The sequence below is a fragment of the Pinus tabuliformis genome, chromosome 8 (assembly GCF_031772625.1).
Source record: "Pinus tabuliformis cultivar Carrire ecotype Pingquan chromosome 8, CPIR1, whole genome shotgun sequence".
In the NCBI taxonomy this organism is placed as follows: domain Eukaryota; kingdom Viridiplantae; phylum Streptophyta; class Pinopsida; order Pinales; family Pinaceae; genus Pinus; species Pinus tabuliformis.
Window position 1 is genome coordinate 1,435,838,020 of NC_142294.1, and position 27,203 is coordinate 1,435,865,222.

At 41.1% G+C, this 27,203-nt stretch overlaps 1 protein-coding gene across 6 annotated transcripts in view; it reads right to left on the bottom strand.

Annotated features, from left to right (window-relative positions):
• Window positions 1–376: 376 nt before the first annotated feature.
• The window catches only part of LOC149241070 (branched-chain-amino-acid aminotransferase 5, chloroplastic-like), a 209,980-nt gene continuing 183,153 nt past the window's right edge, over window positions 377–27,203 (bottom strand). For all 6 annotated transcript variants that reach the window (XM_089373863.1, XM_089373862.1, XM_089373865.1 and 3 more), the window contains exons 8-10: window positions 26,596–26,691; window positions 25,923–26,035; window positions 377–741 (exon numbers count right to left, since the gene is read on the bottom strand). In XM_089373863.1, the coding sequence (XP_089229989.1) occupies window positions 624–741; window positions 25,923–26,035; window positions 26,596–26,691 (327 nt within the window). In that variant the 3' untranslated portion in view covers window positions 377–623. The remainder of the gene's footprint in view (window positions 742–25,922; window positions 26,036–26,595; window positions 26,692–27,203) is intronic.

Genomic DNA, 27,203 nt, shown 5'->3' on the forward strand with positions numbered 1-27,203 from the left:
AAAAATAAATCACTGAATAACCTTAGGCAACTGTTGACAATAGGTAAGTGTTACGCTGGTGCTACAAAGGTTCTTGGATTTGAACTTTCTGCACTTTAGCATGGTTTATATTGAGTTACGCTCCTTACATTGTTTGGCATGCAAGGGTTTCAATTTGATACCAGTTTCCGCTGTTACATGTTTATTCACTGGTTTAATATGTATTTAGGTCACTCGTTACCTTCTGTTTTAAATTGCAGCAGGTGCTGGTGATAGTGTGAAGAATTTCCTGTGAAGTTTGGCGTAAATATTAGTATTTGGACGCCACATCATTCCCAAGGCTGAGTTTAACGACCTTGCTTACCACTCGACCATATGCCAATGGAACAATTTCATATATGAAAATATAACATGAAACTGGCTATAAAAATGATATAGAAATATACAAATGTCATATCCTTCTACCAGTGTTTATACATTTTTTTTTCTCACAAATGGAACCAAAGAATCATTTACATTCTTGTCGTTGCGAAATTAGTTTCTTGAGCAGTAGATGGACCATCATGTTGAGAACCGTCATATTGTAGGTCTGAGTGCCACTGAGTAGAATATGCAATGTGCATGCAATCAGGCATGGGTAACAACTACTTCACCTCCATTGTCCATCCCATGCTATCCTCAACCAAACCCATCTGAATGCTTGTAAGAGTTGAATACAATTCCTGCGAAACTTCTCCTGGAGCTCCATTCCTATAAATCAATCTGTAGACATACAAGAACAAAACACTTTCATACACTTTACTAAGATAGTAGTGCCAGGACTAGGGAGCTGGGCAAGGGTATCAAAATAAACAGCATCATAACATGTCCTGCAATTCCTCTTAGTTGAGCAAACAAAAAATCATTTTCATCAATCATGTAATAAGAAACACTACATATTCTTCTTAAGATTGAGGTACTCACTCTGTAATGTAGTTTTACCTAAATATATTATAAAACATTTATTCAGGACTGTAATTATTCTTAATTCTAGCCTAAGAGGTTAACTTAAATTTAAAACTTTCCTAAATTTAATAGTGTTTTTATTGTTAGACTACAAAGCATATGAAGATGAATTTTCCAGTTCTAGTGCATTTGGATGCATTTTGGCACTTGCTCTATGCAATTTTCCAGAACATGTTTTACACAAAACTAGAGAGAAAAGCAATGTTTTGTCAAACTCATGCAACTAAGCTCTAATAAGCATGCACAAATCATGGAACAGAAAACTAAGCTGGCCTAAATCTAAAAGGCCAAACTTAAAATCATGAACAAGCACTTCTACATGCTGTTGTTGTGATAGGTGTGTCATACACATTGCACTCTTGTAGTCGAGCAGGTAATGATTGCTGAGCAGTAGCAGGGAATAAATGCTGAACAATAGCAAGGAATAAATGATGAGTAGTGGCAAGGAATAAATGTAGATCACTCACAGGCAATGAATGCTAAGCAGCACTAGTTGGCCAATTAGTTGCTGCTGGTATCCAGCATATAGATTTGAAAACCATAAATGATTTATAGTTTTGTTATACATATTTATATATGTTACTCGGGTACCTGTCCCTCCCAAAAATATTCAGGCATCCTATGTTCTTGCGTTCTGGGGAACTTTTGGACCCTTAGGAAACATCCCCACACTGCTGAGGACTTCATCAGGGACTCTGCAACTTGTTGGCCGTCCCCAAAACATTCTAAGCAGATTTCAGGGATGTTCTGGACAGATTTCAGGGATGTTCTAGGCACAGATTTCAGGGATTTTCTGAGCAAATTTCAGGGATAATTCAGGCATATATCTTTACTTTTGACAATCATGGACATTGATGATTGGACAGCATGATTTTTTGTGAAAAAGTTACCCGATTCCCTACTGCAACAACTGATTAGATTTCTCCTACTTGTTAGTTTCTAAATCAAGTTATTTACAGTGTTACAGAGTAAACATCGAAATAAAATCTATTGTAGCCTTCACAACCTAAAATGTTGATTTGGGGTGGCATCGGATGTGCTCTAATCCTCAAATTTTGCAGGGAGGCTTGGGCACAGGGATTCCAAAGAACCCAAAAAGCGTTTTGGGAAATTCCAAACAGAAGTGATTTTATTAAAATAATTAATATTTTTAATGGGGTTCCTAAGTCTAAACTTAGAAAAATTAAAATATTAATGGGTATTAATCTAATCACGGGTGAAACTTTTAGAAAAAACCATGGATCAAGTCAAATCGATCTGAGCCTTTGATTATGTTTTAATCTAGGCTGTTGGTTGCCCAACAAGAAGATATAAAAAGGGACTTGAGGGTCACTTGGAAAACACAGAGGGATAGAGAAAATCGATTTTCTGAAGTGAGAAGTTCTCAAGAAGAAAAATCGATTAAGGAAATCTCTTGCAATTGAGGGGCAAGGATAGCAGCTTCCGGAGAGAGAGATTCTCAGCCGGAGATACATCAGTAGAGAGAGGCAGTAGGTGATCCAAAAGCCTTAACGCAGAGGTTGCACAAGGCTAGAAGGGCCACGCAGAGGCAAAGAGAGAAAGTCGAAAGTCAAAGTAGAAGGTCAGTTTCAACAGTCGGAAGCCAGGGTGTGAGACCAGGAGGCTAAGAGCAGTGACTCTGGGCTACTGAACGAATCCTCAGCTGGGTGACGCAATGCCTGGAAGGGTTGACGTTGGGACAGCGTAGAGGCAGCACAGAGCTAGCACAGTGCCTGCCAGGGGCACCTCATCTAGCAGCCGGATCAGCCAGGATTTCTCAGTGATTGTGTGAGATAAAACTCAGAAAGCTTCTGCCAATATTTCTCTCTGTAATTGACTAATCCTATAAGGTATTCAGTGATGTATTCAAAATTTCCTACTACTTAATAATAATAAACCCTCAGAGCTGTTGCACCGGTTTTCCTACATTGGGTTTTTCAGGGACTATTGTCCAAAAATAACTGTGTCCTATGTGTTGCATTATTCTTTCTTTCTTAGTATTTTGTTTCCACAAATATATTAATTAAGTGAAGGTTACAGATGTATTTACTTCGAAATTTACCATAGAAGACAGTAAATAACTTATATGATTTAATCAAGTAGGAGAAGTAACATCAGTTTGCTGTAGTAGGGATTTCATTGTAGGGATTTTCACATGGTATCGAAGCTAGTGCAAGAGATACAAGAAGAGCAAAACCAGAAACCCCAGCGCTGAGCAGAAGGGGAAATCGAAAAGCTACAGGAGGCAACAAGTCGAAACCCCAGAGGGTTTGTGCAGTTCTATCCGGAGGATTGAAAATTCGAGGTAGTCTCTCTCTCCGAGTGAGTTGACGAAGAGAAAAGAGCTTCCAGTTCGAATTTTTGCAGTGGCAGAGGGAGCAGCGCTGAGCCTCAGTGTGATGAGCAGTTGGTGGACGCAGATTTTTCAGTAGGCAGCTTTGTCGTGCTAAAAATACATCAGAAGAAAAAAGCAGCAGTCTGCAGAGCATGGTGTGGGAATACTTCCTCAGTATTTCTTGCCGAGGAAATCAACATTTTGCAATTGTTGAGCAGCAGAGGAGTAGCAACTTAACAGCTTCATCAGGGAGTGCGTAAGTCAGTCTAGGAGCTACGCAATAGGGAGAAAGAGAGAGTTGTTCGACAGTTTTCGGAGGAGATGACAACCAGTGGCTTGAGGGATCAGGACAGGTTGGATGGGGCTTCCAACTATGCCATCTGGAAGGCTAGGATGACCTTCTTGCTTGATGAGCATGCCCTCAAGATGTACGTTGATGATGTGATGGTTGAACCTACGGATGCAGATCCGCTGAAGAAATAGAAAGTTGAGATGGCTAAGGCAAAGAGGATGATCCTAGATGGAGTCAAGGATCATGTGGTGTGCCACGTTGCTAGCCAAGGGATCGCTAAGGAGATGTGGGATGCCTTGGCCACATTGTATCAGGGAACTTCCGAGCAGCGGAAGATGTACTTAGAGCAGAAGCTGAGATCTACTCAGATGTAGAAGGGGGAGCCAATGGATTCGTTCCTTACGAAACTAAAGGAGACCCGTGATGAGCTGTCAGCTACGAGGCATACACCTCAAGATTCAGAGTTAGTAAGACTGGCTCTAAATTCCGTCTCAAATGATTAGCAGATCTTTGTCCAAAGTATATTGGGCAGAGCAGCATTGCTAAATTGGGACGAGATGTGGGTAGCTCTGAAACAAGAAAAGCTAAGGAGAGACCTTCTCAACGTCAAACTTGACGGGAGCAACAGCAATAGTGGGTCGAAGCCCAAAATGGAGGAAGAGGATAACGCAACCCTTGCATCGAAGGGACAACAGGGGCAACAAAGAAGAAAGAAGTGTTGATTTGGGGTAGCATCGGATGTGCTCTAGCCATGAAAATTGGTGAAGAGGATATAGCACATGAGATCTCCAAGGCCCAGAAATGGTTTGGGCAGAATCTAACCAGTTTGGGAGATATTAAAATAATTAATATTTTTAATGGAGTTCCTAAGTCTAAACTTAGGAAAAATAAAATATTAATGTGAATTAATATAAAATTGAGTTAAAATGGTCCAAAAGTCATGGATCAAGCCAAATCTAATCTTAGCCATTGATTAGAGATTTAATCTCGACCGTTGATGGACCAACGAGAAAAGTATAAGAGGAGGCTTGAGGGTCAATTGGAGAACACACCAAGTTGATCAAGAATTCAATTTTTTGGGGCAGGGCTTGCTGAGGAAATCGAAGGAGTGATCAAAGTTGCAGCTGAGGGGCAGTGAATGCAGTAGCAGAGAGGCAGAGATAGTACCGGGAGCATCAGCGCAAAAGCCGGGAGAGGGTTGACGCAGAGCCAGCTAGAGGCCACGCAGAAGCAGCCAGAGGCCACGCAAAGGCAGCCAGGAGTTGCGCAGAGCCTGAGGAGGGCCAGCATGGGAGACACAGAGCCTCCAGAGGTTGACGCAGAGCCCTGAGAGGCTGACGCTGGGCTTGAAAGGCTGAAGTTGGGCCCGATAGGCTAACACAAACCTTAGAGGCTGACCCTAGGAGATTTTGTGGGGCAAATTGGGGCTAATGTCTGTCTCTGACTGAGAGGTACTACTACTGAGGTCATTCTCTGTTGGGTGAGCCATTTCTGGCACACAAATGATATTCAGAAACTGCTTAATAATAAAACCCTCAGATAGCAGCACCGGTTTTCCCGCATTGCGTTTTTCTGGGGACATTAGTCCAAAAATAACGGTTTCACTTGTGTGCTTATTTTTCCTTCAGTTGATGATCTATATGTGTTGAAACTGTACTTGTATTTATTTTCAGTATTTAAATGGTAAATAACTTGTTAATTAACAGAACAAGTAGGAAGAAATAAATTAGAAAGTACAGGAAGGATTTGTAACAGTTAGACATAGAAATTCCAACAAGAAGGACATCTCCAAGGTAAAGTGCTTCAGATGTGGCGAAATGGGTCACTCTGCATCGTAGTGTCCTTTGAAGAAAAAGGACAAGGATGAGAAGCATGATCCCAAGGTTGCAACCGTGAAGATTGACGAGGAGTTCGCCATGACAGCCAAGATACCTCTAGGAGGGAGGTGGGATGATATAAAGCTATAGTCAAGAGGACTATAGATGGGCAGGATCCTTAAGGAGCCCACCTCTTGGATCATCACCTTGCTACAGAAGCCCATGATCAGTAGCGGGATGGTGGAGTTTCAGTTGGTGCCATGGAGTGTTGATTTGATAGATGCAGTGGCTAGGAGAGCCAGAGACTAAGCAGCGCAGAGCAGTGAGGAAGTGGTGCAAGGAGGCACAGTGCAGAGCTTCAACAACGCAGTGGCTTCAGAGGTAGAATGGGACTAGCAGCAGTCAGGATGCCAGCACCGAGGAGTATCCATCGGATACTTATCCAGTTTTGGGTGCTTGCAGTGTTAGCAGTGGCAGTGCTAGCAACATAACAAATGCAAAATTTGAGAGAGAGTTGCAGTGCAGATGCAGTGTTGGGTAGCAGGACCAGCAGCAGCACGAATGCAGAGGGGCCTGTAGTATAGATGTAGCATTAACAGTGGCAGTGTCAAAGGCAGCAGTACAGTAACAGCAGCAGCGCAGTGGTTGGTGGACAACACGTTAGACATCAGCAGCACAAAGACGATGCTTCAAAGTCAGCGCAATATGCAGAGAGGCAGTATATTGCTAGAGCACATTCCTCGCTAACAGGGAGTGTTGATTTGGGGTAGCATCGAATGTGCTCTAAGCCTCAAATTTTGTAGGGAGGCTTGGGCATAGATATTCCAAAGAAACTAGAAAGGGTTTTGGGAAATTCCACCCAAAAGTGATTTTATTAAAATAATTAATATTTTTAATGGGGTTCCTAAGTCTAAACTTAGGAAAATTAAAATATTAATGGGTATTAATCTAATCAGGGGTGAAACTTGTAGAAAAAGCCATGGATCAAGTCAAATCGATCTGAGCCTTTGATTATGTTTTAATCTAGGTCGTTGGTTGCCCAATAGGAAGATATAAGAAGGGACTTGAGGGTCATTTGGAAAACACGCAAAGGGATAGAAGAAATCGATTTTCTGAAGTGAGAAGTTCTCAGGAGGAAAAATCGATTAAGGAAATCTCTTACAGTTGAGGGGCAGGGATAGCGACTTCCTGAGAGAGAGATTCTCAGTCGGAGATACATCGGCAGAGAGAGGTTGTTATGAAACCAGCTCACAAAAAGATAGGAAAGATAGATGAACGCCTTAGAATTCAGCCTCTTCGAGGGGCAACCTCCTTTACATTACACAAATGAACAATTCTTGGATGATTCAAATGACAAAACCTCCTTTTTATATATAGGAGTCTAAGGAATCACAATATAACCTAGCCGACCTAATAATAATATAAAGCCACAAAAATAACAATAGAGGGATTCTATGGGGCACAGTAATAAAAATATGTGGACAACAGGGGCGCAACAATATTAATAAGGGATACAACTACAACAGTAATGGGGTAATCACTAGTATTATAGGGACCTAACATGCCCCTCTCCTTCAAAAAAGTGTTGTCCTCAACGCTTGAGTAGTTCTGGATACTTCTGTATAAAATTATCATCCTCCCATGTGGAATCTTTAGCGGATAAGTTCTTCCACTTGATGAGATACTCTAAAATTGATCGATTTCGTAGCTGTCGAGTTCTTGTTTCTGTGACTGCTTTTGGTTCCAATATAATTTTTCCTTCATCATCAAGTTCTGGCAATATTGTTTGAATTGGGAGCTTGTCGCCTATAACCTTCTTTAAACATGAAACATGGAAAACTGGGTGCACTCGAGACGCTGCAGGAAGCTCCAATTTGCATGCCATAGTACCAATCTTTTGCAACACCGTGTATGGACCATAATACTTTGGTGATAATTTATTATCCTTCTTAGCTTGCTTGAGGGACATTTGTTTATATAATTGTAGCCGTAGGAATACCCAATCACCTACATCAAAACTTCTTTCGTTGCGATGCTGATCTCCCTGTTGTTTCATTCTATTCTGTGCCAACACGAGGTTATCCTTTAAGAGTTGGAGGACTTGTTGTTGATGTTCGATGTGATGTTCCACTGCTTGAACCTTAGAATTTTCTCTTAAATATGATGTGATGGATGGTGGCTAATATCGATAAAGTGCCATAAATGGGGTCATTTTTGTTGCTGTATGGAAGGAAGTGTTATACCACCATTCAGCCAGAGGCAACCATTTCACCCATTGTGTCTGTTTATCAGATACAAAGCAACGAAGATATCCTTCCAAACATTTTTTTACTATCTCAGTTTGCCCATCAGATTGAGGATGATAAGATGAGCTATGAGCTAACTGAGTACCAAGACAAGAAAATAATTCTGTCCAAAAATTTCCAGTGAAAATGGGATCTTTGTCACTTACAATAATCTTTGGGTTTCCATGTAGCTTTTGAATTGTTTCCATAAATGTAGTAGAAACTGTACTGGCTTTAAATGGATGTGATAATGCACAAAAGTGTGCATACTTGGTAAGTCTGTCAACTACCACCATGATGACACTCTTTCCCTCAGACTTGGGTAAACCTGTGATAAAATCCATTGAAACCTCCTCCCAATGTTGGCTTGGAATCGATAAAGGTTGTAATAGACCCGGGGTCTTAATTGTTTCAACTTTATTTTGTTGGCAAACCAAACATTCCGCCACAAACTTTTGAATATCCGATTTAAGGCCATCCCAAAAAATCCTTCTTAACCCTGTGGTAAGTTTTTAAAAATCCTGAGTGCCCTCCTAAGGGAGAAGTGTGCAATTCCATAAGAATCTTTTCTTTGAGTTGCGAATTCTTACAAAGGTATAAGCGATCTTTGTACCATAATGAATGATTTTGCCAGCTAAATGTATCAGATGTACTGGGATCTTGTTGTAACTTTCGAATAAGTGCCCACACTTCATCATTCTTTCATTCCTCCCTTGCTTCGTTTATCCAATCTGGTTGGATAATAGAAATGGTGCACAACAATGCTTCCACATCCTCATCCTTTCTTGAGAGTGCATCTGCCACCACATTTTGATTCCCTTTTTTGTAGATGATTTCAAAGTCATAACCCAACATCTTTGTGACCCACTTTTGTTGCTCTTCAGAGGATAATCTTTGTTCTAAAAAGTATTTAAGGATATCATGATCCGTTTTTACCTTGAAGTGTCTTCCCATTAGGTAGGGTCGCCATTTCTTAAGTGCATGTAGTATTGCCAACATTTCCTTCTCATAAATAGCTTTGTGTAAAAACTTTCCCTTGATAGGATGACTTTCAGAAGCAATGGGTCTTTCATCTTGCATTAAAACAACACCAATTCCATTTCCTGAAGAATCACATTCCACAATAAAGGTTTTTGTGAAGTCCAGTGTAACTAAGACAGGTGCTTGGCACATTGCCTCTTTAAGATGTTCGAAGGCCTTTGTTGCTTTTGAAATCCATGAAAATGCATCTTTCTTCAATAATGTTGTTAGAGGTGCTGCTATTCTCCCATAATTCTTAACAAACTTGCGATAATACCCTGCAACCCGAGAAATCCTCACAGATGCTTTATGGATGTGGGAATTTTGCATTCCTTAATGGCTTTAATTTTGCTAGGGTCTACCTTAACTCCTTCATGAGATACAATATGACCTAGATATTCCACCTCTTGTACTCCAAAGAAACATTTGGATCTTTTTGCATATAATTGTTTCTCCTCCAATAGTTGTAGCACCCTGTCAACATGTTCAACATGATCATTCCAAGACTTGTTGTAGATTAGTATATCATCAAAAAATACTAACACAAATTTTCTAAGGGTGGGTTTGAAAATGGAATTCATCAAACCTTGAAATGTGGAAGGTGCATTGGTAAGGCCAAAAGGCATGACCAAAAATTCATAATGACCCTCATGAGTTCTAAATGTCGTTTTAGGAATGTCTTCAGTCTTCATTCTGATTTGATAATATCCTGAACGAAGATCCAACTTGGTGAAGTAAATTGATCCATGCAATTCATCCAGTAATTCATCAATGACAGGAATGGGAAACTTATCTTTAATAGTGAGCTTGTTGAGCTCCCTATAATCCGGACACATGCGCCATGATCCATCCTTCTTGTGCACCAATACTACTGGAGCAGAGAAAGAACACTTCCATATTTATAGTTGTCACTGGTATGCTTCCTGGTTGCCATAATTTTGCTTTCCATTTTTCTTGCTAACCTAAATGCCTTCTCTAATGAATCAGGTTCCCAAAGGCGAACATCATGTTGGGTATTATCCTCTAAAGTTTCTATGAACACATCAATCCTATGCTCCTCTGGAATATTTTTTACTCTTATGTTCAATTTTTGGAACTCCTCAATGTGCTCCCTTATTGAACCCTTTTGTTTGAGACTTATCAATTGGCTAAAAAAAGTGTTGATTTTTGTGCCCTCATAATGTGCTATCAATTCTTCTATAAAAATTGTTCAAGTGATAATTTGTTTACGAGAGCAAAGCCATTGATACCATACAAAATGATTTGGTTCCAAATATAAAGTTGCAATACGTACCTTTTGTGTGTTTTGCACATTATTGAGATCGAAAAATTGCTCCAGCTGTAATATCCATGTTGTGGGGTCCTTGCCATCAAACTTCCTCATATTGATTTTTGGAATATGGTGGGTCTTCGATCCAACATTAGAGTCTATGGAATCATGATTAACATTTCTTTTGCTCTCATCATCAATTTCCTTTATTACCCTTTCACCATTAGTGACCATTTCTTGTAGCAACTTATTCATATTTATCTTCAATTCTTCCATGTCTGTCTTCAAATCTGTCTTCAAATCGTCCATCTTAGCTTCCATGCCATTCATCTTAGCTTCCACGCCTTTATTTTAGATTCCACGCCATTTATCTTAGCTTCTATTAGCTTTTGTGAGAGTGACATTTGTTGCACTTGGTCTTGTAATTTTGATATATCATGTAGCATTTCTTCCTCTTCTTCATGAGTCATGCTCGCGCTTTTAGGTTGCTTACTAGGTGTTTGCATTTTCTTTCCTCGGGGCATCAATTACTGATGATAATACTCTACTATGCCTTTTGAATTCTTCAAAATAATTTTTCAAACCAAGCTTAAGAAAAAATTTAAAAAAATCTACACACCTTTTTTCACTTTGAAGGAGCTTGATATTGCCTCTGATGTATCTTTGTAATTTCGAATCATCCAGTTCTGAAATTGTGACCTGCAGTAGCCCTCTGTGTCCTCTTTCCAATGCCACCAGTCTGATCCAAATTGGATTCTCCAAGGAAGAGTTATGCCAAATCTCCCACAGTGACCTGATTATAGACTACTTCAGTAGAGCAAACTTGTACGACATGCCACGTGTCCCTGTTTCGACCTTTGGCTCTGAAAAATATATACAAGAAACTACAGTCCGTCCTCTTTCTGTAGCTTCTTACGAAACTTCAATCCGATGCTTAGAGAGAAAGTTATGACGATTTTCCCTAGGTCACCTGTTTGGAATGTAATTCAGGAGTCTGCAAAAAGACCAACTTCCTCAGATCATATCTCCACAAATATAGCGCAAAAAGCTCTAAAATTCGAACCCAAGGTTCAATGCGATTTCTTCTCAAATGGGTTTTTTTTCGCTTCTGAAACGTCATAGAAAAAAGTTATAGCGAAAATGCCACGATGACCTATTTGGAGCAGCGAAACCCTAGAATCCAAAGCTCTAATATCAAATGTTATGAAACCAATTCACAAAAAGATAGAAAAGATAATTGAACGCCTTAGAATTCAGCCTCTTCGAGGGGGCAACCTCCTTTACATTACACAAATGAACAATTCTTGGATGATTCAAATGACAAAACCTCATTTCTATATATAGGAGTCTAAGGAGTCACAATATAACCCAGCCGACCTAACAATAATAATATAAATCCACAAAAATAACAATAGAGGGATTCTATGGGGCACAGTAATAAAAATATGTGGACAATAGAGGCTCAACAATATTAATAAGGGATACAACTACAACAGTAATGGGGTAATCACTAGTATTATAGGGACCTAACAAAGGAAATAAGTGATCCAAAAGCCTTGACGCAGGGCTAGAAGGGCCACGCAGAAGTGATGCAGAGGTAGAGAGAGAAAGTCCAAAATCAGAGCAGATGGTCAGTTTCAGCAGCTGAAAGCCAGGGTGTGAGACTGGGAGGCTGAGAGCAGCGACTCTGGTCTACTGATCGAATCCTCAACTGGGTGACACAATGCCTGGAAGGGTTGACGCTGCGACAACATAGAGGCAGCGCAGAGCTAGCACAGTGCCTGCCAGGGGCACCTCATCCAGTAGCCGAACCAACCAGGATTTCTCAGTGATTGTGTGAGGTAAAACTCACAAAGCTTCTAACGATATTTCTCTTTGTAACTGAATAACTCTATGAGGTATTCAGTGATGTATTTAGAATTTGCTACTGCTTAATAATAATAAACCCTCAGAGCTGTTGCACTCGTTTTCATGCATTGGGTTTTTCCGAGGATTATTTGTCCAAAAATAATTGTGTCCTATGTGTTGCATTGTTCATTCTTGCTCAGTATTTTGTTTCCGCAAATATATTGATTAAGTGAAGGTTGCAGATGTATTTACTTCGAAATTTACCGTAGAAGACAGTAAATAACTTGTATGATTTAATCAAGTAGGAGAAGTAACATTAGTTTGCTGCAGTAGGGATTTCAGTGTAGGAATTTTCAAATAAAATACTGTGGAAACAAGTACTGAGAAAGAAGGAAATAACACACACAGTTGACACTGTTGTTTTTGGACAATGTCCCTAGAAAAACCCAATGTGGGAAAACTGGTGCAACAGCTGAGGGTTTTAATTATTATGCAGTAGTTTCTGAATACAATCTTTGGATGCCTTACTGGCTATCCAATACAGAGAATCTGACTGGCAGAGAATTAGTGAGAAATACCTCACACTATCACTGGAGATCCGACACTGATCCAGCCACTGAATGGCTAGCACCAAGCTGCCTTTGCGCAACCTCTGCGCAGTCACTGCGCTGCTCTACGTCACAACTGATAGGGATTGTGTCACTCCCTCTGGTTGATTAATCTGCTGATTGGATGCTCTATCCTTTGGCCCTCCAGTCTCACACCCTGATTCCTGGCACTGGATCTGATCTTCTCCTCAGTGAATTTGAGAATCTTCTTAAGGCCTTTGCATTGCCTCAGTGTGGCTTTACGTTGCCCAGCGTGGCTTTACGCTGCCCAGTTTGGCTCTACGCTGCCTCTCCTGGATCTCCCTCTGCCTCCTCTGAAATGTAGCCCTGGATCAGGAACTCTCCAACCAGAAAACTATCCCTGTCCCTCACTGCAAGAAATATCCTCGATGACTTCTCCTACAATTGTTGCGCTTCTCTCTTCAAAAATCGATCTCTTGATCTCACTCGATTTCTTTTTCCAAATGCCCATTAAGCCTCTTCTTATAATCTTCTCGTTGATCAATCAACGACCTAGATTAGATTCTAATCAATGGCTCAGATCATCATGGCTTGATCCTCGTCTTCTTCTAAAAGATTCACACCCTGTTTAATTAATAATTTAATACACTTTAATTATTTTAATTTCCTAAGTTTAGACTTAGGCATCCATTAAAAATAATTAATAATTTTAATTAAACATCTCCCTAGTGGAATTTCCCAAAACAATTTTTGGGTATTGTGGAATGCATGTGTCCTAGCCTCCCTACAAAATCTTGAGGCTAGAGCACATCTGATGCTACCAGAAATCAACATATTTTTGTTAAAATTTATGGAGAGAACTATGTAGTGGATTTGATCCGTCCAACGTTTCGGGTGGACACTCCACCCATCGTCATCTATGTAGTGGATTTGTTCCATCCAATGTTTTGGGTGGGCACTCCACCCACCATCATGATGGGTGGAGTGCCCACCTGAAATGTTGGACAGATCAAATCCACTACATAGTTCTTTGGAAAATTTTAACAATATGAATAATTGTGGAAATCTTCAATTACTTATGATCATTTTTCCCATCCATTATTTTTGTATTACACTGAATCTTAATCTATTATACAAGCTGCAACTCAAAATATGAGTTTTGTATCATGAGTTTCAATTTGGGTTTTTGGTGATTTATTTAAATATTAAATTTTCAGCAATAAACTACAAGCGAAGTCTCCATGTCAAGAAAACAGGGAATGCAACATTTCAAAGCACTAATCCTTGTGGTTATTACTCTTGTTCTTCTCAGTTATCTTAGCTTTTAAATATTATACATGGGTTTCTAGGAGATGTTCAAGTCTAGTGCTTCCACCATATTGACCTCAATCATTGTGTAAAGTTAAAATAATCAGATAGTGGACTTGGTTTGGGTGCTAAAAGTATGAATAAATTCTTATTCAATCACCTTCTTAATCTAAAATATGAATCTAATCTCTTTACATGTAATATCCTTTCTCAACAAAATTTTCCTAAGAAGGAAATTACCCATTTTTGCAATTTTGGAGGCTAATACATTTTTTTGGACACCAACTAAGGAAAAGCGGGTCGAATTATTTTGTTAGTGGAATGTGGGGGCCACACCCACATGGAATACACACCCCATGAAGAGAAATTCAAATGGCTAACGAAAATCGACTTGTTGGATGGAGGGACCCACATGGGGCAAGGGGCAACTAGTATAAGTATGAAGAATGGAGCAGCTATTGGAACCTTTTGACATTCTCTCATTTACCTTTGTTGCTCAAGTTGTTCAGCTAGGTTACAAGTGTTGTTGAGCACATGAGTTTTCCAGGGAGAAGACTCAACCTTTTCTTTGGTGGACCTTGAGTGCTACCCTTGGAAAGCATCTCATATCTTAGTGGAAGGATTGTAGGGAGTTCATGGTACTTCCAGCCACTCATTATTCAGCCAGTTCGTACTCCATAGGGGACGCAAAGGCCAACTCGTACTAGCTAGTAGAGCGAGTTCCTAAGGGTGTTTGGGGGTAGAGAATTGAGGTAATTTCACCAAAGGGGAGTCCAACATTTGAAGAGGTTTTTGGAGCTGGAAATTGGTGCTTGGAGGGAGGTCGAAATTGTGGTTGTTGGGCCTGCGAAGTTTTCGTGGGGCTTGGTTCAGCCTTCTTGTGTGGGATTTCGGTGTGGGAACTTCTCATATTTTGCAGTCAAAAATTTTAGGGCATCTATGCGGCAGATTGAGGAGAGATAAGGCACATTCAGCAGCAAAGAATCTGGGTGGGACGTAGTTTCCTCGCTTGGAGAGCGTAGCATAAAATTGGGTAATTCTGGGAGGTCGGAATTAGCCCAATTACTTTCTGGGTTTTGCGGAGCTATATTTCAAGAGCACACCCCTAATTTTGCAAAAGTTTTGGAGGTGTTTTGGGCCCTCAAATTTCAGTTCCCAGCAACAACAATGCAAAAATTTTGGGTGCAACGTACGACCCATTCTGAGCAGATTTCGTGGGGGAATTTCCAACCACTCTCACCTGGGTATTTACTTTCTTTTACAACAATCCTAGGTGCACACTTTCCACCACCTATTGTAACCAATTTTCAAATCAAAAAAATAAAAAGGCTCAGACTTTGATGTTGCAATATGGTTTTTGACTTGTGCCTACTTCTGGAAATGTTTACAAAAAATTATAATTGTTGAATGAGTTGTTGCTTGTGCATGCTTTTGATATTTCACTAGATATTTTCATTAGGAATATTATAGTAGTATCAAAGCATGTTCTTGGCCAGTCGTGGGCTTAAGAGTAGGTGATGACATAGTTGTTTGGTGGAGCAGTGTATCGACATAGAAGCAGAGGCAGAGGTAGAGGAAGGGGTTGAGGTAGAGAGGGAGAACTAGATCCATTTTCTGATATGAAGATGGAAAACATTAGGGGCCACATGGACAATCAAGAGGACAATGAACAGCCTAGACAAGGGGGCCAAAACCAGATTTTAGAGGAGTTGTTGAGGACCAACCAGCAGATGTTGAGGCAAGGGTAGCTCATGATGGACATGATGCAACATGTGATAGGTTTGCAGGTGAATGGGAGACCAGAGGGAGAGCACCAGGGTGATGGGGGTTCCACGGCCAAAGGAGGTAGTTGTACCTATCAACCCCCACACACCCCTCTGCATGGACAGGTTGGTCGTACCACCATGCCTCATTTCGTGGACGAGCCAGAGCCCGAGAGGGAGCCAAACCCAGTTGTGGATCTAGTTCATTCGGTTGCATCCAACATTGATGAGTACGAGGGGTTGGATGTCAGGACTAAGAGGGTGACATCCTTTGGGGAATACACACACCTCAAGGAGAGACGTACCATGGGGGCCGGAACACATTATAGAGGGGGACAATCTAGCCAGGAGGTACAGAAGATAGCGGGGAAAGTTACACTCCCCAACTTTGATGGGTCAGCTAAGAGTTCAGCTAGGGCATGGGTTCAAAAGTTAGACACAAACTTCCACTTGAATCCCATGCGTGAGACATATGCTATCCAGTTTGCTACTCTACACTTGGAGGGTGATGCCCAAGAGTGGTGATACCATGGGCTGATTACATTGGGGCATATCCACATCACTTCTTACACAGAGTTCACCAAGATGCTGATTGAGAGGTTTGAGAGGAAGGACCCTGAGCTACACTTCAAGGAGTTGGCCCATCTGAGGCAGACAGGCAACGCAAAGGCCTATATTTCAGAGTTTTAGAGACTAGCCATGATGGTGACAGACATATTAGAGGCCCGGTTGATCATGTTGTTTGTGGAGGGGCTTGTTGAGCTTTTACGTGGTTGGGTGAGGGTCGACAAGCCCGCATCAATGATAGATGCAAACTCCAGGACCCGGGATATGATTGACGCAGTGCCTAGGACCCGAGCCTTAGCTCCCACCGGACTTACAACTCTACGAGGAACCGGGATACTCGACCACCTTAGAGGGATGGAGGACGTAGCCAGCTGGACGAGGATACCAGGACGGACCTCAAGAGGAGAAAACTATGCTTCACATGCTACGTGCCTTGGGCACCGGGGCACAGATGCAGCAAGGGCAAGGCCCACTATATTGAGGTGTATTCAAACAGTGTGTCAGATAAGGAGAGTGAGTTAGGTGCAGATCAGGGAGATGAGGGGGCACCGTCATCAGGGGGAGCACCAACACCACCACCACATAAAGGAGGGCCATTTGCCCCATTAGGGGGAGTTCTTGCTTCGCTTCGAGGAGTTCCGAAGTACTTGACACTTAGGATCAGAGGGACTATACAAGGGCAACGGGTGTTAGTTCTATTAGACAGTCGAGCCACCCACAATTTTATGGATGCCTGGATGGGGCATTCACACAGAGACATTTGAGGGGTTCTCAGTGCTAGTGCCAGGAGATTAGACGATGCAATGCACAATGTATGTTCCCAACTTGACTCTGACGATGGGGAACTACTCCGTCACTAATCATTTCTTTGTAGTTGATGTTTTGGACACCAATGTGGTGATGGGTGTCCAATGGATATATTCATTGGGGAGGATCACCACTGATTGGAAAAAGCTGGAGATGGAGTTTATAGGCCTGGATGGGAAGCTCGTAGTGCTTAGAGGGATGCACTCTTACCCACCCCAGACAGTTTCTTCTCATTAGATGGAGGCATATTTACGACATGAGGACATAGAGTGGGTAGTGGAGCTCAAGATTTCAGAGATGGGCCCCGACACGATTTGTGCACCCAGACATACTAGCCTTGTTGGAGAGACACCAGGGGGTTTTGGGGGAGATTCCTCCAGGAAAACAACCAGACCAAGGGTTTGAGCACATTATTGAGCTAGAGCAGGGAGTGCACGCAGTCATTACTACCCCGTATAGGTTGTGAAAATTCCTAGTCCAAAGAACCCCTACTGCAACATATTTGAATCTACTTCACCTACTTGATTTTAATATACATTGTTTTCTTAATAACACTAAAGGAAATTACTTTTGTAGCCTACACTACTTTAAATTTGACTACATGAAACATAAAACTGAGCAAAGAACACGATACATAGGAACACAGTTATTGTTTGGACAAAATAGTGCCAAGAAAAATCCAATGCAGGAAAACTAGTGCAGCATCTCTAAGGGTTTTCTATTATTAAACAGTAATTATGAATACAAATGTTGGATGCCCTCCCGGCAATCCAGTGACAGAGAAAATACAATGGCGGAAAACTGAGTGAGTTTTACCTCACTTCACCTGGCAGATTCCAGCTGATTTGGCAGCAAAACTGGCTAACCCCAGCTACCTCTGCATTGGCCCTGCGTAGGCCCTGCATCAACCTTACAGGCTCTGCGTTAGCTCTGCGCTATCTCTTTTGCCTACAACGTCAACCTTCCCAGCTGTTCCGGCAGTTCCCCGACAGTTCCGGCTTTCTGCATGGGGGGGCAGCTTTTGCTTCTGCGTTGGCCCTTCTAGCTCTGCGTCAGGCCTATGTGGGCCCAAACTGGCCCAGCATTAGTCCTCTTGGCTACTGTGCTGCCTCCACTAGCTTCTCTCCACCTCTCTGTCAGTACTCCTGAACTATCCCTACCCCTCTACTGCAACTAATCACTCAGTTCGAATTCTCAGCTTCCTAGCCCCAGAAATCGAACTCCAGATCAATTCGTTCTCTCTGTGTGTCTTCCTAAATGAATCCCAAGCCTCCTTCTTATACTTTTCTCGTTGGCCCTTATAGCTCTGCGTCAGGCCTGTGTGGGCCCAAATTGGCCTAGCATTAGTCCTCTTGGCTACTGTGCTGCCTCCACTAGCTTCTCTCCACCTCTCTGTCAGCACTCCCGAACTATCCCTACCCCTCTACTGCAACTGATCACTTAGTTCGAATTCTCAGCTTCCTAGCCCCAAAAATCGAACTCCAGATCAATTCGTTCTCTCTGTGTGTCTTCCTAAATGAATCCCAAGCCTCCTTCTTATACTTTTCTCGTTGAGACTTCAACGACCGAGATTAAGTCTCTAATCAACAGCTAAGATTAAAACTTGACTGGATCTGCGTTCTAGATCATTCTCACCCATATTTTGATTAATACCCATTAATACTTTAATTTTCCTAAGTTTAGACTTAGGAACGCCATTAAAAATATTAATTATTTAAAAAAAAATACAATCTGGGTGGAATTTCACCAAACTGTTTCTGGGTTCTTTAGAACTCATGTGCCTTAGCTTCTCCACCAATTTTCATGGCTAGAGCACACTGATGCTACCAAAAACTAACATAGGTATCCCAAAGCCTATCGAGATAAGATTGAGAGGGCCATACGGGAGCTGTTGAGATTGGGGCACATCAGACCCAGTTTGATCCCCTTTGCTTCTTCCGTGGTGTTGGTGAAGAAGGATAGGACTGTCCGCATGTGCATCAACTACCAGGCCCTCAAACAAGACAACATTGAAGAATAGGTACCCCATCCCACGCATTGATGAGCTTAAGAGAGCGAGATACTTCTCTAAGATAGATCTGCGCTTGAGGTATCACCAGATCCAGGGGAGGGAGCAAGACATCCCCAAGACTGCCTTTCGCTGCCACTATGGACACTATGAGTTTTTGGTGGTGCCCTTCAACCTAACCAACGCTCCAGCTACATTTTAGTCCTGTATGAACCACGTGTTTCATGGGTAGTTGCGACGGTTTGTCCTTTTCTTTGACGACATTCTTATTTATAGCCAGACTTGGGGGGAGCACCTCCAGCATCTTATGCTGTCAAAATTTCTCCATAATCTTTATGCTGCTAATAAACACTTTTTATTGAGAGCATGGAGACTCTATAATGTATTGTAACCATCTAAATGTTGAATAATGCATTAAGCATATTTTAGAGTGTGGGGTTTTTCTTCGGGGAATATTTTCCCTAGGACATCGTTGTCTAATGGTTTGCTATTTCTTTCATTTGTTTTCTGCTTATCATATTGTTTGTTTAAAAATTTCAGCACATTCTTCTCTCATTGGTTAGCATAGGCAACATATTCCACACCTCTATTTCCTTTCAGCTGCATTTAATGTTGCATACTTCTGGGTGACAAGAATTTTCAGTTGGGAGCTGTTATGTGACATATCTTCTATTAGAATATTACTATTTAGTATTTAATGCTCAATCTATTTACAACCCCAATAGACCCTCGGAATTTTACAAATTTATCAGGACCAAGAGGCTTGGTGAAAATGTCAGCGAGCTGCTCTGTTGTGGGAACATATTGCAACTGAACTGAGCCGTCTTCAACCAGCTGGCGAATGTAGTGGCAATGAGTTTCCACATGCTTTGTTCGTTCATGAAAGACTGGATTCTTGGCAAGTTTGAGCACTCCCTGATTATCACAATACAAAGAAGTAGGCCCTGTCTGAAAAACATGCATATCTGCAAGCATACGACGAAGCCAAACTGCCTCACAGGATGCCTTAACTGCTCCCCGATACTCTGCTTCTGTTGAGGAGAGAGCCACTGCCTGTTGCTTCTTACTAGTCCAAGTAACAGCATCAGATCCTAGACTAAACACATACCCAGCTGTAGATTTACGGTCATCAACCGAACCGGCCCAGTCAGAGTCAGTGTAGCCACTGAGAATAGGATTGGAGCTGCGAGTATATAAGAGGCCATAATCAGAAGTACCACGCACATATCGTAGCACCCGCTTTGCTGCTATCCAATGATCAGCTTTAGGAGCTGACATAAAGCGAGAAATGTAGCTTACTGCAAAACTGATGTCAGGTCTGGTAGCAGTAAGATAGATGAGACTGCCCACTAATTGCCTGAATAAAGTTTCATCCACAAGGGGAGAGGATGACTGTGCTGAAAGTTTGAGCCCTGGTTCCATAGGAGTCTTGGCCGGTTTGCAATCCTGCATTCTGAACCTTTCCACAAGATTTTTGGCGTACTTGGACTGAGAGAGAAAGATCTGATTTTTAGTCTGCCAAACTTCAACCCCCAGACAGTAATGAAGAAGTCCCAAGTCTGTCATCTCAAAAGTTCTGCATAGATCTTGTTTGATCCCATGGATCAAATGTGCAGAGCTGCCAGTAATGATAAGGTCATCCACATAGACAACCACAAACAAGATATCATCACCAGTATGCTTGATATACAGGTTTGCATCAGATGGGCTCCGCTGAAAACCCTGATCTGTCAGGTACTGATCAATTTTCATGTACCAAGCCCGAGGAGCTTGTTTCAATCCATAGATTGCTTTAGCTAACCGACACACTTTCTGTTCTTGACCAGCAACCTTGAATCCTGGAGGCTGCGTCATGTAGACTTCTTCTTGAAGATCACCATTTAGGAAAGCACTCTTTACATCCATCTGATGAACTTTCCAATTGAACTGAGCTGCTAGGGCAAGCACAAGCCTTATGGTACTCATCTTGGTTGTAGGAGCAAAAGTCTCCTCATAGTCAATGCCTTCCTTCTGTGAGAACCCTCGAGCCACAAGACGAGCTTTATACTTGTCTATGGTTTCATCAGCTTTGTATTTCACTTTATACACCCATTTGCAGCCTATGGGTTTTTTCTCTGCAGGAAGATCAGAAAGTGTCCATGTATGATTCTTCTGAAGACTTTGGAATTCGGCTTCCATAGCCTGTTCCCACTCAGATGTACCCTTAGCCTCTGAATAGGTTTGAGGCTCAAAAATACTGTGTATGTTAGCCATAAGAGCAAAATTGACTGTAGACTGTTGTCTGTTCTTATGTCTAGAAGTTCTACCTTCAAGGAGCTCATCATCCCGGAGATCACCAATGGTTTTAGCCCACCATTTTGGCCGAAGAGTAGAGGAACCAATATCAGGAGTAGAGGAACCAATATCAGGAGGAGGTGGAGAAGACTCAAGAGCAATAGGGGCCGCAAGAGGAGGGTTATTTTCTGGAGGAAGCTCAGATAGAGTATTATCAAATACTGATGCTACATCATCCCTCCCATCAGGTGGACCGACCGGAAGAAGAACACTGTGAGGCTGATCCTCAGAACACTGCTGAAAGAATCCTCTGTCCTCATCAAAGACTACATCCCGACTGAAGCTAAGACGACCAGTGGCTATATCTATCAGCCTATAGGCCTTGTGATGATCACTGTACCCTGTCATCATGAGTTTCTGGCTTTTGGAATCCAACTTAGAGCGCTTAGCAGCTGGAATCCAAACATATGCAACTGAGCCAAATACTTTGAGATGACTGATCTTAGGCTTACGGCCAGACCAAACCTCTTCAGGAGTCTTCCCTGTAACAGCCTAAGTGGGTGATCGGTTAAGAAGGTAAACAGCAGTAAATACTGCTTCAGCCCAGAATCTGTTTGGAACACTCCTGTGTTGTAACATGGAACGAGCCATTTCAACAACCGTGCGGTTGCGGCGCTCGACAACACTGTTCTGCTGAGGAGTGTAGGGTGCGGTTAACTGATGTTTGATGCCATGAATATCACAGAAATTGGCAAAAGCTGAAGAACAAAATTCCCCCCCATTGTCGGTCCTAAGAGTCATGATGTTACAGCCAGACTCTTTTTCAACTAAGGTTTTAAACTTCTGAAAGGTACTAAGTGCATCAGATTTATTTTTTAGAAAATACACCCACATCTTTCTACTGAAGTCATCTACAATAAGTAAAAAATATTTGCAAGCAGTGATAGAAGCTGTATTCATAGGACCACAAATATCAGCATGAAGTAACTGGAGTACCTTAGATGCGCGCCAAGATTCTCCATTCTTGAATGAAGACCGATGTTGCTTTCCCGCTTGACAGGCGCCGCATACCCCCAACTGCTGAGTCTGAATATCAGGTAATCCTGACACAAGTCCCTCCCGGGAGAGCTGAGAGAGATACTGCATATTTAGATGCCCATATCGCTGATGCCAAAGAGTACTGATGGGAGAGACACGTGTTGCTAGAGCCACTTCTGGAGAGTCACCGGTGTCAAGTAGCCTATATAGACCATGGTCCTCTAGACCAACAGCAACTGTTAGACTAGTCTCCCTGTCAATAATAGAGCACTTGTGTGCACTGAACACAACATCAAGCTGAGGAGAATTCCTCATAATCTGGCTGACAGACAGCAGATTAATTTCCATACTAGGAACATAGTATACATTCAGAAATATGAGTGTGCGCCCACCAGACTGAATTTGAACTGTACCTCTGCCAGCTACTGTGTACTTTTCACCTCCGCCAAATACCACGGAATCACTGAAAGGTGAGAAGTCAATAAACCAGTCACGCCTGTGAGAGAAATGGCGTGATGCACCAGAATCAATGTACCATGCAGAAGAAGGAACATGATCTGAAGACCTTTTAGCCATAAAGGCGTAAAAGGCTTGATTTCCTTCTAACATCAGATTGGTGAGCGTGGCCATTTTCCCAAAGACAATACAGAAGTCCAGCAAAAAAAATATATATATATCTCCACAGTCTAAAAAAATAGCAATAGAGCAGATTCCACTACTGTAGCTGTACCCTTCTTTCACAAGTCTTACACTGCTGTTTGAAGTGATTTTATTGACTATACAGCTGCCGGTTTAACACAGGCTGCAGAACAAATTCTCCACAGGCAGCCTTGAGCAAACAAATGCTAAACTTCAGAGATCAAGTAACAGGAAATAAGGGCCGAGACTCTTGTATGGCTAGGGCTACAAGATACGTTTTAAAATTCCTCTTTCAGGTGATGCCTTTTCAAATGAAGGAACCACAAATAAATTTCAAGAAAATATCAAGATGACTGTATGAGACTGACACAGAACCTTAACAAATTCTGCCTTGAACAATGCACAAACAAAATAACTCAGATCTGTACCAGATCAAAACACCAGACCAAAACACCAGATCAAAACACCAGACAAGAGGTCACATGTATCTTTATAAAATTAAAGCTGATGTGAAGAGAAAAAAATACGTAGACTGAAGCTGTCCACGCTGTTCTGTATACGCTGTTCTGTATATGATACCAAGCTGTTCTGTATATGTCCACGCTGGCTGTATAATGCTCGTTTTCACTCCAACTCAGTTAGTGTCTGTTTGTGGAACGGCGGCATTCGCGACTCAGGTTTGAATCTCGCCTTGCTTCGGCAGCTTGTAAGCATGGAGTCTTTCGAGCCCACGTTGACTTGTATATGAAACCACGCTGATACCACGCTTCCGCTGCTACCACGCTTCCGCTGATACCACGCTGACTTGTATATTCAATAGATTTGAGCGATCATCTAATTGGAAAAAAACTGCCGGCAGACTTCCCAGATACGTAAAACAAATACGTAGATTAAATACAGTTTAACCTACGTGAGCGGATTGATACAGCGGACCGCAGAGAATATTGGAGCTTCAATTTCTGTTGGACGTCGTCAAGGCTTCACGTCTCTGCCAAAAAATTGCACAAGATTCTTGAAAATATAATCGAACGTCTACAATCAATTTCGAGTTTGATTCCCAATGAGCCAGCGGGAGCTGTGTCGAATCAAAGCCTGCCAAGAAATTATTTTTCCGGCCCGATAAAATATGCAAGGTCATTCACGGGACAGAAAGAGTTTCGACGTTTCCATGCCACGTCAGAAAGCCTTGATAGGACGGAAGATGAACGACGAGTATCACAAATTTCCAGCGATTACTCTGAAAAACTTACAGACTCCAGCGATTAGCATTCAAGTTTGGACACGGATCCAGTATTAATCCACAGAAACCCCAAGCTCAAATACGTAGATTGAATACAGTGATTAATTATCGGTCATCAATGGCAGAATGACGTATCACGATGAGATGACAGGGGTTCAAAAGAAACAAATAGACTGAGTCACCTTTGCCGAAGAAATAGCCGGATTCGAGATTTCAAAGCGATTTCAAAATTCTGAGCCTGAAAGCCGTCCAGTTTTAATTCACGATTTCAAGCAAACTGGCCAGCCAAAAACAACAAATCCCGCTCCCACGAAACGGTCACCGCCACAATTTTAATTCCTCAGAAAAAAATGATCATGCAGGAGAAGAATCCATTTCTGTATCGAGATGGACGACTGTAAGCTTTTATCACAGCGAGCAAAGCCGAGGCTAAGACTCAGTGAAGGCTACCTGGCTTACAGAGGGCTCGACCTTAGAAAGGAATGAACGAACTCAAGAGATTAGAATACGAAGCGGATAGCTGATCAAGAAATCTACAGACCCTGAGAGCAGTTTCGAAATGAACTACTGAATTTTTCAAACTATGAAAAATTATTTCAAAAAAAAATCCCTGTGCTCTGATACTATTAGAATATTAGAATATTACTATTTAGTATTTAATGCTCAGTCTTTTAGCTGTTGCTATTTTTATTCTTTTAGCAGTTTCTTAGATGAAACTGTTTGTTTCCATATTCTGCATAGAAACCTGATGCTTCTATTTATGTAAATATCTTGTATTATCATTGAGCTGTTTGCTCATTTCCAATTAATTAATTCGATATTCTTTTACATGCGTGTTTCGCACTGTTTTATCTTCAAATGAAAGTTATCATTTCAGATCCATTTAAACAATGGTCATCTAAAAAAAAAGTTTCACACCCATTTTTCTAAGAGGATTGTTTTTGCTACCATGATATGAATTAAGCTAATGAACCCAAAAAATGTATTTCAGTGTCCAAAAATATCATCTCTCTGAGTGGTAGATGAATATGATAGACCTAGAAAAGCAATACCGAGACTCAAATGTGTGAATAACTGTATTACAGTTCATGTGCACAATAATTGGAATAGAAAAATAATGAGTTATAAGGTATACGTTTGTCACCATCATAACACGATATTATGATTAAGATTATATATAGCCTATGTGGGCCTAACAGTTAAGAACATGTGTTTCCTTTTTGACGTCGAGAGGGTTGGAGTATCTAGATTCTACACCTCCAAAGAAGCGAGTTTTGTATGTCAATTTGGCATTTGTCAATGCTGTGACTCTAACTTAAATCGTTATTATTATTCTTATTAAGAAATAAAGATGTTGAAGCAATCTGAGATGGGAATAGATTTTCAAAATGGAGGCTCAGCTGACCCAGGATAGATGATGGATCATAGAAGCAAACGAGACAGGGATCTTGCACAGCTCTCCTAACATATTCTTGACAACTTGCTATTCAGACCACTTGTATGGACGTCTAAATGAATAGTCTCAATTTCCAAAGGAGCCATTTATGTGAACTTATAACAGTTTCAATATAATTTTACTTTCTTTGTGCAATGGCATGATATGGCAACTAAAAGAAGATTAGACCGTGACAAAGCTGTTTGTTCTGCAATGCCTATAATATAGCTGTTTATTCTTCAATGCCCAAATATCACTATAATTGCCAAGTATCAGGAAATTAATTGACTTTATATCCAATCATATGCATATTAGAAAACGTTTATGGGAGCCATGGCATTAGTAACAGAATTTTATGCTTCATCAACCATGCCTGAAAACTAACAAATTTGACAATAATAAGCCTTCTGATAATTTATTCACCTTCTATCGAGATAAGTGATACTGCCCACAGCAGAAATAACCACTGCTGTGCCTGTGCAAAAGACTTCATCTGCATTCATCAACTCATCCACATGTACTAAACGCTCATGGACCTGCACCAGTAAAGTGCTTTGAAGGTTTATCCCTATTACTAAAATTTGCAACAAAACTAAAAGGTCCAAAACGTTTCCATGCAAAAAAAACATTTGCAGTTAAATAATAACTAAACCATTTCATCTAGGAAATTACACAAATTACTAGTAGACAGCATACATGACACCGTTTGAACTTTGAAATCCAGCAACTAATAAGCATTTTGTGATCTCTCTCTGATAATACTGTAGGAAACAGCAGAGGCAGAAAATTCACGAGTAGCCTGAAGTTTGACTCAAATGATTTGGTACATACTAGCCACGTTCACTGAGAATTTCCAAGGCTTAGTTGTAGCTATAAATGACCGTGCTAACTAATAGTCACACTATTAAATGGTTTCAATTCTCAAGATATTTCATGCTTAAAATGATCGGTGTGCAAATACATACTAAATATCCAGATGGTTCACAAGGCATAGTTCCAATTGATTGTACCCTATCATATATTGCGAGATACTGTGTGCAAAACACCAATACAAATAAATTAAAAGGACCACGTACTCCAAGTGTATAATACATACCACATAACCTCGACTACGGGCCACCTCAATGATGCTTTTCCTCGTAATTCCAGGAAGTACGGATCCACTGAGCGCTGGAGTCGAGATTATTTTATCCTGAGTAAAAAACCACAATTTTTTTTTTAATATGGTCGGTGAATAATTGAAAATTTGTTTGGTACTTTTTACTGCAGAGTTGCACAAATTTCCGGAAGGGGGGCGTGGGGGCCAGGAGGGTAGTTGTCGGGGATGGCTAGAAGGCACCCCGAATTTCCAGGTGACTTGGGACGGAAGTTAGGGGAAGGAGAAAATATTTTAAAACTTCAATTAAAAAATTATATGTATTTAAAAAAATATTCATAGAAAATTTAAAATATTTAACATGATGATGAAACCAAAACATAAATTTAATTGTGTCCAGGTGGGCATTCTACAGCTTAGTATGATGTGTAAGTATACTTGTCTGTCATCAAAGATGTATGCTCAAAAACCAATATAAATAATTTTATAAATAAAATTTAATGTCACCTCATAAAAAATTCAAATAATTATATAAATAAACAATTAAAAATATATCAACCCAACAAAGTTGGATCATTATTCTTCACATTAGCAAGATATGTTTTGGC